At 37.5% G+C, this 16,920-nt stretch overlaps 1 protein-coding gene across 1 annotated transcript in view; it reads right to left on the bottom strand.

Annotated features, from left to right (window-relative positions):
- The window catches only part of LOC135695225 (uncharacterized), a 46,893-nt gene that overhangs the window by 25,297 nt on the left and 4,676 nt on the right, over window positions 1-16,920 (bottom strand). The window contains exons 2-7 of the mRNA XM_065214232.2: window positions 9,840-9,962; window positions 9,561-9,683; window positions 6,602-6,727; window positions 4,985-5,098; window positions 2,891-3,019; window positions 2,388-2,495 (exon numbers count right to left, since the gene is read on the bottom strand). Of these exons, the coding sequence (XP_065070304.2) occupies window positions 2,388-2,495; window positions 2,891-3,019; window positions 4,985-5,098; window positions 6,602-6,727; window positions 9,561-9,683; window positions 9,840-9,962 (723 nt within the window). The remainder of the gene's footprint in view (window positions 1-2,387; window positions 2,496-2,890; window positions 3,020-4,984; window positions 5,099-6,601; window positions 6,728-9,560; window positions 9,684-9,839; window positions 9,963-16,920) is intronic.

Genomic DNA, 16,920 nt, shown 5'->3' with positions numbered 1-16,920 from the left:
TAGGAGGATGACCTGACTTGAACAAAGAAAAACATCAAAACGATAAAGGGATGACCTGACTTGAACGAAGAAATACATCAAAATGATAGGAGGATGATCTGACTTGAATGAAGAAAAACATCAAAACGATAGGAGGATGACCTGACTTGAACGAAAAAAACATCAAAACGATAGGAGGATGACCTGAATTGAACGAAAAAAACATCAAAACGATAGGAGGATGACCTGACTTGAACAAAGAAATACATCAAAATGATAGGAGGATGACCTGACTTGAACAAAGAAATACATCAAAATGATAGGAGGATGACCTCTCTTGAACGATCAAATACATCAAAATGATAGGAGGATGACCTGCCTTGAACAAAGAAAAACATCAAAACGATAGGAGGATGATTTCACTTAAACGAAGGAAAATATCAAAACGATAGGAGGATGACCTGACTTGAACGAAGAAATACATCAAAATGATAAAGGATGACCTGACTTGAACGATCAAATACATCAAAATGATAGGAGGATGACCTGACTTGAACGAAAAAAACATCAAAATGATAAAGGATGACCTGACTTGAACGATCAAATACATCAAAACGATAGGAGGATGACCTGACTTGAACGAAAAAAACATCAAAATGATAAAGGATGACCTGACTTGAACGATCAAATACATCAAAATGATAGGAGGATGACCTGACTTGAACAAAGAAAAACTTCAAAATGATAAAGGATGACTTGACTTGAACGAAGAAAAAGATCAAAACGATAGGAGGATGACCTGACTTGAACAAAAAAACATCAAAACGATAGGAGGATGATTTCACTTAAACGAAGGAAAATATCAAAACGATAGGAGGATGACCTGACTTGAACGAAGAAATACATCAAAATGATAGGAGGATGACCTGACTTGAACGAAAAAAACATCAAAACGATAAGAGGATGACCTGACTTGAACGAAAAAAAACATCAAAACGAAAGGAGGATGACCTGGCTTGAACGAAGAAATACATCAAAACGATAGGAGGTTGACCTGACTTGAACGAAGAAATACATCAAAATGATAAAGGATGACCTGACTTGAACGAAAAAAACATCAAAACGATGAGAGGATGACCTGACTTGAATGAAAAAAAACATCAAAACGAAAGGAGGATGACCTGGCTTGAGCGAAGAAATACATCAAAACGATAGGAGAATGTCCTGACTTGAACGAAAAAAAACATCAAAATGATAAAGGATGACCTGACTTGAACGAAAAAAAACATCAAAACGAAAGGAGGATGACCTGGCTTGAACGAAGAAATACATCAAAACGATAGGAGGTTGACCTGACTTGAACGAAGAAATACATCAAAATGATAAAGGATGACCTGACTTGAACGAAAAAAACATCAAAACGATGAGAGGATGACCTGACTTGAATGAAAAAAAACATCAAAACGAAAGGAGGATGACCTGGCTTGAGCGAAGAAATACATCAAAACGATAGGAGAATGTCCTGACTTGAACGAAAAAAAACATCAAAATGATAAAGGATGACCTGACTTGAACGATCAAATACATCAAAATGATAGGAGGATGACCTGACTTGAACAAAAAAACATCAAAGCGATAGGAGGATGATCTCACTTAAACGAAGGAAAATATCAAAACGATAGGAGGATGACCTGACTTGAACGAAGAAATACATCAAAACGATAGGAGAATGTCCTGACTTGAACGAAAAAAAACATCAAAATGATAAAGGATGACCTGACTTGAACGAAAAAAAACATCAAAACGAAAGGAGGATGACCTGGCTTGAACGAAGAAATACATCAAAACGATAGGAGGTTGACCTGACTTGAACGAAGAAATACATCAAAATGATAAAGGATGACCTGACTTGAACGAAAAAAACATCAAAACGATGAGAGGATGACCTGACTTGAATGAAAAAAAACATCAAAACGAAAGGAGGATGACCTGGCTTGAGCGAAGAAATACATCAAAACGATAGGAGAATGTCCTGACTTGAACGAAAAAAAACATCAAAATGATAAAGGATGACCTGACTTGAACGATCAAATACATCAAAATGATAGGAGGATGACCTGACTTGAACAAAAAAACATCAAAGCGATAGGAGGATGATCTCACTTAAACGAAGGAAAATATCAAAACGATAGGAGGATGACCTGACTTGAACGAAGAAATACATCAAAATGATAGGAGGATGACCTGACTTGAACGAAAAAAACATCAAAACGATAAGAGGATGACCTGACTTGAACAAAAAAAAACATCAAAACGATAGGAGGATGATTTGACTTAAACGAAGGAAAATATCAAAACGATAGGAGGATGACCTGACTGGAACGAAGGAAAAACATCAAAATTCTCACAATTCACTTCATCAGACCCATCAAAGCAGTCTTTTTCGCCATCGCAGCGCCAGCCTTTCAGGAGACATTTTCCATCCCTGCATTTGAATTCACGATTGCTGCAGGTTTCTGATAAGGAAAAAGATAAAATAACTTTATTTCTAAGTGACATCAACATTGTTTCTCTAATCAAGAATAGAAAGCCATCAAAACATAACAAATTTTTAACAATACTGATGTTATAAAGATGAAGGAAACATTGTATCATAAAAAAGTTCTACTAGCGATATTACTTTTTTGAAATATTTAAAGATGGCACAAAATAGCGGAGACATATGCTTCCGCTCTGTTTTGCCATGCTAAAATCTGGCCTTACCGAAAACCTATTTGATTTTGAAATACAATGAATAAGGTACATCATGAAATAGTTTATTTAATATCAACATTGTTGTTATCAAGACTAAGGTAAAATTATATTATGCAGAAATCACACACGATAGGCATCTACTGGAAAGGGAACTTGCTTTTTCTACAATTCTCTTCATCCTTTTCATCAGGACAGTCTTTGTCACCGTCACAAACAAACGTCGTTGGAATACATTGGCCATTACCGCATCTGAACTGGGCCTTTTTACAGGATACTATTGTCGATGCTAAGCCATAATGAAGAAAATGAGAAAATCATTCTCCAATTGACAACGAAGAAACACTGCTACGACTGCGAAGAGGTGAAAGTACATGTGCAGTGCATATGCGTGGAAATTCCACAAAGCCAAAAAGATAGACATATATTTGTTTCTGATGGTTTTTTTTCTTTTACAGATAGCCTCAGTTCTTCTATGTTTATACTACTGTTGTTACTTATAACTCTTGTTGATCAAAGCATCTACACATGCTTAGCCTGCACCCCAGTCCACAAATTTTGCCACATTTATAGACAGTGCAATATTGATAAAAATCCTGTTCAGGCAGAGGGCTGGGTCTAGCTTATGAAAATAATTTATGCAATGAAACAATTGAATTCTTGCATGAAAATCCTTGAAGAAATATACAGTGAAACCAATAAGGGCGAAGATAAAATGGTGCATGACGAGTTTAAAGTCTTGAGCAAGGTTTGATCCGTTGGAAATTTCAGCTAATTGCATAATTTGTGATGGTTGCATAAATTACCAACAGATTCTGGTGGCAACTGCAGACAGGATATTTATAAATATTGCACAGTCCAAGAATGTGGACTGGAGCACAGGCTGCACATGCTACGTTATTCATATTAACATATTTGTATTATTAACTACAGCTTCAGAAGATACTCTGTAGGACAGCTAAGCAGTGGCGTAGCTAGCGGTCATGCTTGTCATGCCGGGCATGACCATCTATTTCCAGCGACATCATTTTTCAAAAATATTTATTATCGTAAGATAAGGCCATTCGCCTTTGGCCCTATGGTTCCACGCAAGAATATGGAGCCCTCCGAGGGCACTCTTCTATTGTTGGGCATGACTAAAACAGAGGGTTTCCAATTTAGTCATGCCCATAACTATGAGCATGGCCAAACCCTGTGTCGAAGAAAAGAACAAAGGCTAGTCATGCCATTTTCAGAGGGCATGACCATCATTATAATCATCAGAACCATCTTGTGTTATTTCATGAACGAGAACGCGAGGCAGCATTTATCAATGATGGCGGCACTTCTGTGGCTAGATCCACGAGATGGGAGGCAATGCTCTGTAAGTAAAATGCAAGCAAAAGCTTATTGCCAAGCAGCCACGACTCATGTTAATTTCCAGAACATTTTATGGCAATGGCAGGATTTTTCAGCCTGAATGATGTTGCACTATGTGGAAAAGTGAAAGGCACGAAAGGCACTTTTTGGACATAAAATTAGCGAGCAAGATCATTTTATTATGCAACCAAACTCTCAACCTTTTCAATAATCAATTGTTACTAGTTGAACATTTGCAGAGAATCTTCTTGATTTAATGAATGTTAGATCTTGGTGCTGTTCACTGGAGATGGATGGAGGAGATAGCAGTGTTATTTTCCAAACCAACAGATTTGAGAGCTTTAACTTTCCAGACATTTAGCAGCATATTCAGAAACTGTTAAGCCCTTTAAGAGCATTGTTAACATATTTTGATGAGGATAATAAGGTTATAGTTAATAGACAGAGAATGCCAATACTCTCTTTAATTTATTCTTCATTTTTTGTTGATTATCATATGCAATAACATTGTCTTGACAGACAATTAAAGTCAACTGAAAAGCTAATTCCAAAGATTCATCAAATTTTTTCGTAAGCTACAAGCTTTAAAATTGTCCAAAAGGAGCTCATGAACACAAAAATTGGGCGTGGCAGAATTTGGCAGCACCCACATTTTTCGAAATTTGAGGAAAGGGCATGACCACTGCTATTTGGCAAGCTACGCCACTGCAGCTAAGCTTATCAAATAGAAAGGAATTGAGGGATATCATTGCAAAAGGTGAAATACATTCCCCTATTCAAATTATGGCATCACCTCGAAGGAGGCGAAAAGTCGAAAACTATACCACCAATCAAACTTCAATCTAGAGTCCCAAAATTAAAAAAAGTCTTGTCAAAAAACGAGAAAAATACAAACTTGGGCAACTTTTCTCATCACTGCCGTCCCTGCAGTCCTCTTCTCCATCGCAGCGCCAGGCCTTCAGAATACACCTGCCATTAGCAGCGCATTTGAAATGGTTTGGGCTACATGCTGCGGGTAAACAATAGTTGAATGGTTAATACGCTTTTAATCAAGGGCATTTTGGTCAATACAATCTTTGTGTACGAAGAATTAAGTACACTATGTAGTGGGTCGCGGGGAACGCATACATATACCAATATATTTATATATATATATATATCATAAGGCAAATACTGACAGGAGGAAAATTCTTTCCACAAGGGTGCTGCCCAATTGTATCGAACTACTCTTGGTCGGAATCGAACTCCAGTTTGCTGCGTCGAAAACCCCCGCTCATTCCACTGAGCCAAACGGCCCAATGAAATGAGCGATGAATCTCCGAAGCCAACACTGGAGATCTCACCGTAGCCAAGGCAGTTTTTAGTTTCTTCTGTTTCGGCTTTAAGCCTTCATCAGAGCCATTTAAACCATAGATATATAAACATAAGGCAAATGCTAATATATATATATATATACATATATAAAGACGCTTTTCCGTAACTTTTTTGCTATGCAAGGCATGCTCGTTTTCCTGTAATAAGAGTACCGATTTCTATTGCATGCGGCCACGAAATGATGTTGACTCAACGTCATTACGAAGTCAACGATGCAAAGAAGTATTGTATCTTTGCCAGAAGGGAAATTGGCACGGCTTGTGGCATAATGTGATTTAAGAAACGGATATAGTGGCAATAAAAGTTCTTATTGGTAAAAGTGTATTGCTATTTTCAATTTTGCCATTGTTTTTCTTCGCATATCAGAGCCCTGTGCTCCTACCATGAAGATACCTCAGCACGTACTCTAGCGCTCCAACGTGCATGGAGCTGTGCACTTCGCGGCTGAAAAGATATTACAAATCGTGTAACCTAGACTAATACTTTGCAACGTAATAACACCACAATTTCCAATTAAAGCAATTTCAAATCCAAAAAGCAAGTAAGCAAAGAATAACTATCTTTGTCGCAACAAACAACTTTCGCGGCTCAGCGTTTCTGCCCTTAGGTGCTGTAGGTGAAAGGTTCGAAGATCATCGCATCAGTTAATAATGAAAGCTTTATAACGGTTTCCATTCCAAAAAGCAACTCGACTATGAAGTATAACTAACCATGGGTGTAGCGGATGCTATGAAACTACCTACAAAGCATCAAAACAGTACCGGCATTCTTCGTACACAGCGACAGGATACCTATGTTTTTCTATTCCGTATTGAAAGGACGGTATTTCAAAGATTTCTATATTAGGTAAAACTGTGACACGTTTACACGAGACCTGGACCAGATCGGATTCAAAAGTATCCGGATACTTTTGGATCCGATCCCTAAAATGGCAATGCGTTTACACGGGATCCGATCCAGAACTATTCGCGTTTAGACGGGAACGGATCCAGATGAATGCAATTGGTTACGCGCATGCGCTTTTCTGAAATTGGCGCAAACAGCTTAGCTTAGATATGTTGTTCGTGCGTGAAACTGTGTACAAAAGCAGCACATATCGGAGAAAAACAACTATGAAAACTAAAACAAAAAGACCTACTTGCACTGCAATTCTTTTCATCACTGCGATCCCCACAATCATCCTCGCCATCGCAAACAAAGATTGGTGATAAACATTTTTTATTATTACACTGGAATCTTTCCGCTTGGCACTTTTTAACACTATCTGAAATATACAAATATCTTACTTTGAATCCTCTATCAAGAGCCGCCTTGAATATGCACTATCTCGAAAAAGCATTCGATTTTACAAGCAGCTCGTTTTAATTCATTTTACAATACTTTCACAAGTTAAGTCTAATACAATAAACGACCTGTTGAAACAAAAATAAACGAACCATATGAACAATCCCCCCCCCCCCCAAATGGAAAACATTGAAATCAGGGGAGAAAATACCGTGGGGGGTGTCAATCTCAAATAAAGCGGTTTTCGCAGGACAATCGAAAATTTTGCAGGGCGCCTAGAAGATTTTCATTGCAGCGCAGGAACGCCACATCTGAAGTTCGTTAAGGAATTTTAAAATGGATACATCATAATTGCGATGAACTTCCCTTCAAGCAATTGCATTCCAGCGAACTTTCCCGAATACTACTACTTTTGCCCCCTTTCCCCATAATAATGTTGAAAGCATAGAAAAACATCATTCAAGGCACACGAAAAGCGTCCTCCATAATCCCTTCCTTTTTCCTATAGCAAATCAACTTTGTTTATATCGGGAGAAGGTGATAGCTGAAACTGACGTTTGTGTTTGGCAATGACTGTATGTCAGGAATAGCTCAGTTATTAGCAAAACAGAACATTTCTTAACGAACTGCCATAGCCAATTAATGCAAGGTTATTGATGAATATGTTTATGAGTGCAAGGTGGAACACTTGGTTAAAGGTTAGGTTGAGTCAGCTGTCCATAAAATGAATCCACACAAATCAAATTAAGATGTAATTTTTTCCCATGGGGCACGGCGAAATTGGTTGATCTTAGTTCCCTCCCAGGTTCAATTTTGTGGCGCTGTTCCTGTCATCTAGCCAAAACAAACATTTGCCCTGAAAATGTAAGCTTTATTGCAAAGAAAAAACATGTAGATAAATAGGTGGTTTCATAGAAAATGAAGCTTCAAATTTATCCTTGGTAAATTTATTCAAGACAAATGTACATTGTTAAAGCTTTAACTAGCAACCTATAGACGAACCTTTGCTTCGAGATGTCCAAGGGCATCACTAATTCTAGCAGGGCAGAAACCCTTTTCACCCCCCCCCCCCCAACTTATTGGCCTAATTACGCCCCGGATTGAAATCGAAGTATAAACCTGTAATATCAAATTAATGACAAGTTTAAAACACTTCGATATATTCTTTTCTTAAAGCCGTTTATGTTCATAGGGTTTTTAAAATATATTTTATCAACGGATATAATGCTATAACGCTATTCTATTCTATCTAAAGTTTTGGATCTTGTTTTTCAAAAATATTCAAAACTTTGCATCAAGAATGTCGAGTTCATGCAAAACCTAAACGTCAAAAACGAAACATTGTTCGTGTGTTCTCTCGACATCAGCAGTCTTTTAACAACAATGTTCCTTTGAATGAGACCATCAAAATATGTGCCGATGCTTTGTACCGGAGCGAGCTTAATAGCCATTTTTCCCAGATGCTTTGGCCAATATCTTTGTTGGCTTTCATGAAGAGGGTTTGTTTTATATGGACGACACATACAGCATTTTCAAAACAGAGGCTGAGTGTGATATTTTCTAAAACATCCTAATAGCCTACAGCCAGCCCTCAACTTTTAAAAACGAAGAAAATGATTTCTTGCCATCTCTAGATGTTTCGGTTGAAATTTCTGACACTTGATTTCACACTAGTGTATATCACAAGCCTTCTTCAACAGGTCTGTACATAAGCTGGAATTTTTCTGCCCAAAAAAACGAAAATTTTTAAATTTATTTAAACTAAAGTACACAGTGCACCCCAAAATTAACTGGATAAACTGAAAACCATTATTCTGGAAAAACGGCTACCTAGAAGATGTAATTTTTATCCTACATTGGGAAAAATTTCAAGTTTTTCGGCCGCCAAAAAGTTTGGTCCATAAAAGTGCCTATTTTATTCTTAACTACCTTGGATTGAAACCACCTTCTTGTGATTTTATTGTCAAATTAAACAGGCCATCAAAAGAAATTTCCTTCTATCCATTCATGAGGATTGCATTCCTACCACGCAAAAGAGTTCCGTTGTTTATGAATTTACGTGCCAGTGTGATTCTGGCTACGTAGGACGCACAACCCAAAGATAGGGAGATAGGATAAAACAGAATGTTCCTTCCAACATTAGAAACAAAACTGCCCTTCAAAGAGAACAGCTCCTCGATCTTGTAGGTCTAAACATCGTTGAAATAAGTGACCCTGCCATCGGACAAAACCATTTAGACAACCTAGATTGTGCAAAACTCTATAATGACGACATGCTTGATGTTTCAGAAAATTGGCAAAGCCCGTTCGTCTTTTCATCTAGCAGTTTTGGAATCCATCTACATCATAGTCATGTCTACATACAAAATGAAAAAGCCGCTATTGTGTAGACAGGAGGAGTTTCATTTCTCTCTTGCACTCCATAAGAGGTTTTCCTATAGACAGGCAGTACTGATTGAAACCTATCCCTGCCACGTGTTCGCGTTTTTCTGAATAGCCTATTTCCATCCACAACTGGGTATATATTTTCAATCCTGTGCTTTAGGCTACTTATTCTGACATTTTATACTCTGACGAGTGTCAGAAGAAAACGCATTTAGCCAATATGCTCTAAAATGTTTCCTTTTTTTTAAAGCAGTTTACAAAAGAAATGTATCAAATTCTGGAGCTTAGCGATCAGCTCACTATTATGTTACACTTACGAAAATATTACACGACGTTTTAAACAGTTACCTTAATCTAGCTATCCTTGAACACGCTTTAATAAAAAACGGTCAATGAAAGATCAAGTGAGAAGAATTATGTTGCCCTACCGCAATTCAGTTCGTCACTACCATCACTGCAGTCCCTTTCTTTGTCGCAGCGCCAGTTTTTGTGCAAGCATCGGCCAGTCGAGCATTTAAACTGCGTAGGAGCACAAGAGGCATTCACGGAGCCTGCAATAGATAAAAACAGCATGTGAAAGGGGGCGTTTCATTTCAATATATTATCCCTCCCAGAGATGCTTTAACTCATTCAAAAACAAAAGCTTGAAATATCAATCTACGGAAATAATATTGGTCGCAATGAAAGGAAAAATATTGGTAGGTTACCACAAGTTTGTTCGTCACTTCCATCAATGCAGTCGTGTTCGCCATCACATATCCATAGCTTGGGAACGCACTTATTTCCATTTGCACATGCAAAAGATTCTTCTTCACATACCAACGCAAATCCTGTAATTCAATCAGTTTCTGAACTAATATTTCAAATAGTGCAAAGATATCATGTTGGAATATCTAATTGGTAAAATGATTTATAATGGTTAACTGTGAAAGAAATGATTCGAAATTAGCCGACATCATAACAGACTCACAGTTCTTTTCTTCTCTTTAAATAATTGTCCTCCTGATTACCTATCACATCTATCTGTTTGTCAGAAACACTGGCCGCTATACTATTTAAAATGCTAATATTCTATCATAAGTTCCTTCCGTCAAAGCTAGTTGGAAAATATTGGCACATTGTGGAGTGAAAACATGGGGTGAACTCTCTCGCGAGAACAAGCAACCCCCTCTCTATAATTTTAAGCAAATTATGAATATGTTCGCACATGGTTGTGGTTATTTTCTTCAAATCAATTAATTTGCCTTAACTCACGGTAGATTATTAACCTTTCATAACTTTGGGTTTGAAAATAAAAAAAGAAGGGGCAGGTAAGCGAAAGATGGAAATCTGCTTAATGGCTGCTAAGACTGAATATTTACTCGCTAGAATTCGGAAGCAGGTGTTGTTGGTGTTGTTAGCCTCTTTGAGAGCCTATAACTGAGGATCCTTCCAGGGGGAGGGGGGTACTTGTTCTTGTGTTCCCTTATTCCCAGTGAAAAATTTAAGACGCTCTTATGTTCTTTTATTCCCGAAAATCCCTGGGAGACCCTCATTACTTGATAGATTCCGGCCCCTCTGTAACTTAAGCAAAAAAAAGCAAACAAAATATACATTAAATGAGTTTTAATAACAGACAATGGAAACTTTTCATTTTCAATTCAATTAAAACTACAATTACAAATTTCACTATTACCAAGGTAATTTGCAATTGGCTAGCCTGGGTTTACAAAGAAAAAGACTATTACAAGCACAAACAAGAGAAATTAACAAGAAAAAAGGAAAAAGTGTGTTCGTCATTTTTTGTTTTAGAAGTCGTCAGTAGCAGAGAACGTCAGAATTGAAGAAGTTCAGGATTATTCCAAGATTTTTTTCTGCGGCAGAAAATGTAATAGGTAGTACGGATAGTTAAGTTGGATAGTTTGGAGATCATGAAGCGGAGATGATTCTCGCTGATATCTAGAGCGTTGCACATGTCGATGAAAGAGGAGCAAGAGAGACCAAAGATACCTAGGAAACTGATAGAAAGATTAACAAACATGATAGAAGAATAGGCTGAGCTTAGGCTGTGAATGAGATTCGAGTATTTCTCTCTTTTGCGGTTAGTATTAACATCCAAGTTAGTTTCGTATCCTATTGTAAGCTCGAGTATGAATAGCCGATGGTCAGAAGTGACTAGAAGTAGATCAGGACGGAAAGAGTCTCCTGTTATGATAGAGGGTGAGAGATAACCTGAAAGGTCTACGTAAAGAGAGCAATTAGGTATAGCTTTTAAAGACTGTGCTAGGAAGTTTAATGCAGAGTTATGGCGCCATGTGTAACGGCCTTCTTCAAAGTATGTTTTGCAGCCTGTGATGAAGGGGACTGTTTGGCAGCCTGTGATAATAATAATAATAAAAATAATTATTATTACTATTATCATTATTATTATCATTATTATTGTTATTAGGGTTTCTAGATGACGTCAATTTGGATGTATTTTTCGAAATTAAACCCGGTGTTCGTCTCCCAAATTCGAAAAACGAATGGTCCATTGCAAACGAATATTTCAAATCTACTTTATCAAATCTCCCATTGGAACCGTGCACCATCAACGAAGCAATAACCTCAATGAATAACTCAATTTATAACTATTTTAAAGAAACTTGTGGTACCATCGACATTATTTCCAACGATCTGGTCGCGAAATATCAAGATCGAAAAGCCAAGGAACTTAAAAAGGACTTAAAATTGCTGAAGATGAACAATGCTACTCTTTTAGAAATTAAATACGTCTCTCATCTATTGCGTCACAGGATCAACGGCCGTTCTATGATTTCTAACACTACTCATATTGCTGATCATGATAAGTTCATCTCAAAAAATTTCTGGGGTTACGTTAAACGCATCCTCAAGACCAGTTCATCCATTCTCCCAACATTTCCTAATGATATATGCACTCAGTACTTTCTAAAAGCTCTTTCCTCTCTTTCACCTACGCAATGTTTTTCAATACCATCTTGGATACCCACTTTTCAAGAGCCTGATCACCCTTTTCCGTCAGAGCCTCCTTCATATCAGCAAATTACAACAATAATTCGCCGAATGAAGTCTTCTGCTTCTCCTTGCCCCTTGGATAAGATCTCTATCATTGTCTTCAAACATTGTCCTTATCTACGTAGTAAACTTACTGAAATTTTCCGTGTTATATGGCTTTCCGGAGATATTCCAAATGAATGGAAAAAGGCATGCACTATCTTAATCCACAAAAAGGATAGCGTGGAAGATCCATCTAATTTCAGGCCCATAACACTTGAGTCAGTACCACTAAAAATATTTACTTCTTGCTTGCGTGACTTCATGTTTGATTTTCTTAAAATAAATGGCTATATTGAACATCAAATTCAAAAAGGCTTCACGTCTAACATCTCTGGCACTCTTGAACATACTTCAATGATGGCTCACATTATCGACAAAGCACGTACAAAACAGCGCTCGCTGGTTGTCACTCTTCTTGATCTCAAAAATGCCTTTGGCGAAGTACATCATAATTTGATACCCACTATACTGTCTTATCATCATATCCCTGACAACATACAGCTTCTTATCTCTAGCCTTTACACAGATTTTAAAACCTCTATCATCACAAGCCACTATAATACTCCTGCTATTCCAGTCCGTCGTGGTGTGCTTCAAGGCGACTGCCTCAGTCCCCTACTATTTAATCTATGCTTCAACACATTCATACAGTACATAAAAGCTGAGAAATACAAACAGTTAGGGTTTTCCCTACCTGATCAGAACGACCGTATGTTTCAACCAGTCCATTGGTTTCAATTCGCAGACGATGCTGCCGTTATCACCAGCAATGAGAAAGAAAACCAACTTCTACTGAATTGTTTCACTCGCTGGTGCCAATGGGCTAACATGATCATACGTGTCGATAAATGCATCACTTTTGGAATAAAGAAATTTTCCACACGTTCTCTTCAGTATCAACCTAAGCTTTTCATAAACAACAAACCTATCCCATCTGTCTCGAATGGAAACTCTTTCAAGTACCTCGGTCGTCATTTTGACTTTGAAATGACAAACCAAGAACATAAATCTGACCTTTTATCATCACTGTCAAACATGCTTAAACAAATCGATTCCCAGCCTCTTCAAGCAAAAAATAAGCTACGTCTTTATCACAACTTCGTTCTTTCTAAAATTTCCTGGAACCTTACTGTAGCAGATCTTTCAAAGACGTGGGTTGTCGAGAATCTTGACAACCTTGTATCCAAATACATCCGCCAGTGGCTCGACCTCCCAATAAGTGCTACCTTGAGTAGCATTATTCTTTCTAAAAACCAGTTTGGACTCAGCCTAACTTTACCATCCACCAAATTCCTACAGTGTCAAACAGTTTTACGAAACGCATTGAAATCTTCACCAAACGATAACATTCGCTCTTTATGGAAAAATACCAGCAGTGGCACAAATATACAATATGATATATATAGGAACACCAAAGAAGCATTAAAGGCTGTCCAGCATGAGCATAAAGATCGTCTGCAAAACATCCTAACCTCCCAAGGATCTTTATTATCACATCTCTTTAACCAGAATCTTCCACAAATAAACAAACTTTGGTCCAAGGTGCAAAGTAGCATGCCTCAGAATATTTTCAATTTCACCATAAGGTACCTGAACAATACCCTTGCCACACAGAAAAACCTGAAAAAATGGAACTTGAGCCAGACCTCTGACTGTTCTTTCTGTTTTCTGCCAGAAACACTCCTTCATGTTGTTGCTGGCTGCAAAACATATCTGGAACAAGGCCGATACACCTGGCGACATAACTCTATCCTAAACTTTCTAGCTACGTCACTAAAAGCTGTCAATGAATCTACCATCTACGCTGATATACCTGGCTTTCTTTCACCATCAATCATAACTGGAGAAAACCTTCGCCCTGATCTTCTCTTGAGGACTAACAACAATTACCTCTACATTTTAGAGCTAACTGTTGGCTTCGAATCCAATCTTGAGACAAATGCCACAAGAAAACACAGCAAGTATGCTCCTCTCTTATCTGGTTTACAGCGGCAGTTCAAATGTGTCTCCTTTGTTAATCTTTCTATGAGCTCTCTTGGCATCTTCGGCAATTCCTGCAATTCATTCTTCAAAATGTGTGACTCTCTCTCCATCGATCAGCAACAAAAACAGTATCTCATTTCTAAACTTTCCAACATTGCCATCCGTACTACGTACTACATATTTTGTTGCAAAAATAAGCCATGGACAAATCCGGAATTACATCCTTTTTAACTTTAGTTGTTTTATTTTATTTTATTTTTCTCAGTTTTTCCTTTTACCTTACGATTGTTATAGTTTTTTCTTGTAAAACCAGGCTAGCCAATTGCAAATTACCTTGTAATAGTGAGATTTGTAGTTGTAGTTTAAGTTGAATTGAAAATGAAATGTTTCCATTATACCCGATATTTGATTTTCTCTGTTATTATACCCGATATGTTCTAGTGTACCCGATATTTGATTTTCTCAAACAAAATGGTTTCATAGACCATCAGATTCAAAAAGGTTTTACCCATCAGATATCGGGTACACTAGAACATACTGCGATGATGAGCCATATAATCGACAAAGCTCGAATAAAACAACGGTATCTAGTCATAACATTATTGGATCTAAAGAATGCCTTCGGAGAGGTTCATCACAATCTAATCAAATCTATTCTGTCTTATTACCACGTACCAGAAGACATCCAGTCCCTGATTTCAAGTCTCTACATAAATTTTAAAACCTCTATCATCACAGATAAATTTGTTACCCCTGCTATTCCTGTTAAACGTGGAGTTCTTCAAGGTGATTGCCTCAGTCCCCTTCTATTTAACATGTGCTTTAACACTTTCATTCAATACATAAAGGCAGAGAAATTCAAACAGCTTGGTTTCTCTCACCATAGCCAACCAGACTGTATATTCACCCCAGAGAACTGGTTTCAGTTTGCAGACGATGCTGCAGTCATTACAAACGGGGAGAAAGAAAACCAGCTACTCTTAAACTGCTTTACAATGGTCAATGGTCTAACATGATTATAAGAGTAGACAAATGCACAACCTTTGGTATTAAAAAATTCTCAACACGATCCCGACAATATCAGCCAAAGCTCTTCATCAATAATGAAATGGTCCCTCCTGTCCTAACTGGAGAGTCTTTTAAGAATCTTGGGCGTCACTTGGACTTTAATATGAGCAACCAAGAACATATGTCTAAGCTCAGCTCCATCTTCACAGAACTCCTAACGCAAATTGATTCTTTACCTCTCCATCCAAAGACTAAGCTGCTTCTTTATAACAGCTATCTTCTCTCACAAGTTTCGTGGCATCTCACAGTAGCCGATCTATCAAAAACCTGGATCGTCGAAAACCTTGATAATCAAGTTTCTGCATTTATCCGCCGTTGAAACATTACTTCACATTGTTGCAGGCTGCAAAACATACCTCGAAGAAGGCCGTTACACATGGAGCCATAACTCTGCATTAAACTTCCTAGCACAGTCTTTAAAAGCTATACCTAATTGCTCTCTTTACGCAGACCTTTCAGGTTATCTCTCACCCTCTATTATAACAGGAGACTCTTTCCGTCCTGATCTACTTCTAGTCACTTCTGACCATCGGCTATTCATACTCGAGCTTACAGTAGGACACGAAACTAACTTGGATGTTAATGCTAACCACAAAAGAGAGAAATACTCGAATCTCATCACAGCCTAAGCTCAGCCTATTCTTCTATCATGTTTGTTAATCTTTCTATCAGTTCCCTAGGTATCTTTGGTCTCTCCTGCTCCTCTTTCATCGACATGTGCAACGCTCTAGATATCAGCGAGAATCATCTCCGCTTCATGAACTATCCAACTTAACTATCCGTACTACCTATTACATTTTCTGCCGCAGAAATAAGTCTTGGAAAAATCCTGAACTTCTTCAATTCTGACGATCTCTGCTACTGACAACTTTTAAAACAAACAATGACAAACATAATTTTCCTTTTTTTTGTTAATTCCTTTTGTTTGTGCTTGTAATAGTCTTTTTCTTTGTAAACCCAGGCTAGCCAATTGCAAATTACCTTTGTAATATTGAAATTTGTAATTGTAGTTTCAATTGAATTGAAAGTGAAAAGCTTCCATAATGATAATGATAATAATAATTTTTTTAAGCATCTCATTTTCATTGAAAACATTTTCAATTTACAACTATAAGACTTGCTTTTACAGGCATAATAATAATAATGGTAATAATAATAATGAAAGACGTCAACGAAGAAGGTTACAAGTACTTGGGTATAGAAGAACTAGATGGGATAAAGGAGAAGGAAATGAAAGAGAGATTCTCAAAGGAATACAAGCGAAAAATTAGAATTATATTGAAATCAAACTTGAACAGCAGGAATGCCATTTCAGCAATGAATATTTGGGCAGTTACTGTGATGAGATATGGGGCTGTGATAATGAAATGGACAAATAAGGAACTGGAGAAACTAGAAAGACAGACACGGAAAGTTATGACAATGAATGGAGCGTTACATCCAAAAAATGACGTCGATAGATTGTATGTTGCAAGAGGTGGGAGGGGATTGCAAAGAGAATTAGAAACCATCTGGTCAGAGGAAAATAGCCTTAGATTGTACGTTAAAAATAGCTAGAGCAGTTACTGAAAGCAGTACATAAAAAACAGGAAATGAACAATGACATCATTAAGCCATAAGAGTATAAAGATCAAAGATGAAGATAAAGAGAAGTCAAATGGCACGAAAAAGTAATACATG

The sequence above is a fragment of the Rhopilema esculentum genome, chromosome 8 (genome assembly GCF_057945365.1).
Source record: "Rhopilema esculentum isolate cy_ngs chromosome 8, ASM5794536v1, whole genome shotgun sequence".
Classification (NCBI taxonomy): Eukaryota; Metazoa; Cnidaria; class Scyphozoa; order Rhizostomeae; family Rhizostomatidae; genus Rhopilema; species Rhopilema esculentum.
The sequence above is the reverse complement of the archived record's forward strand: the minus strand, read 5'-3'. Positions and strand labels throughout refer to the sequence as shown.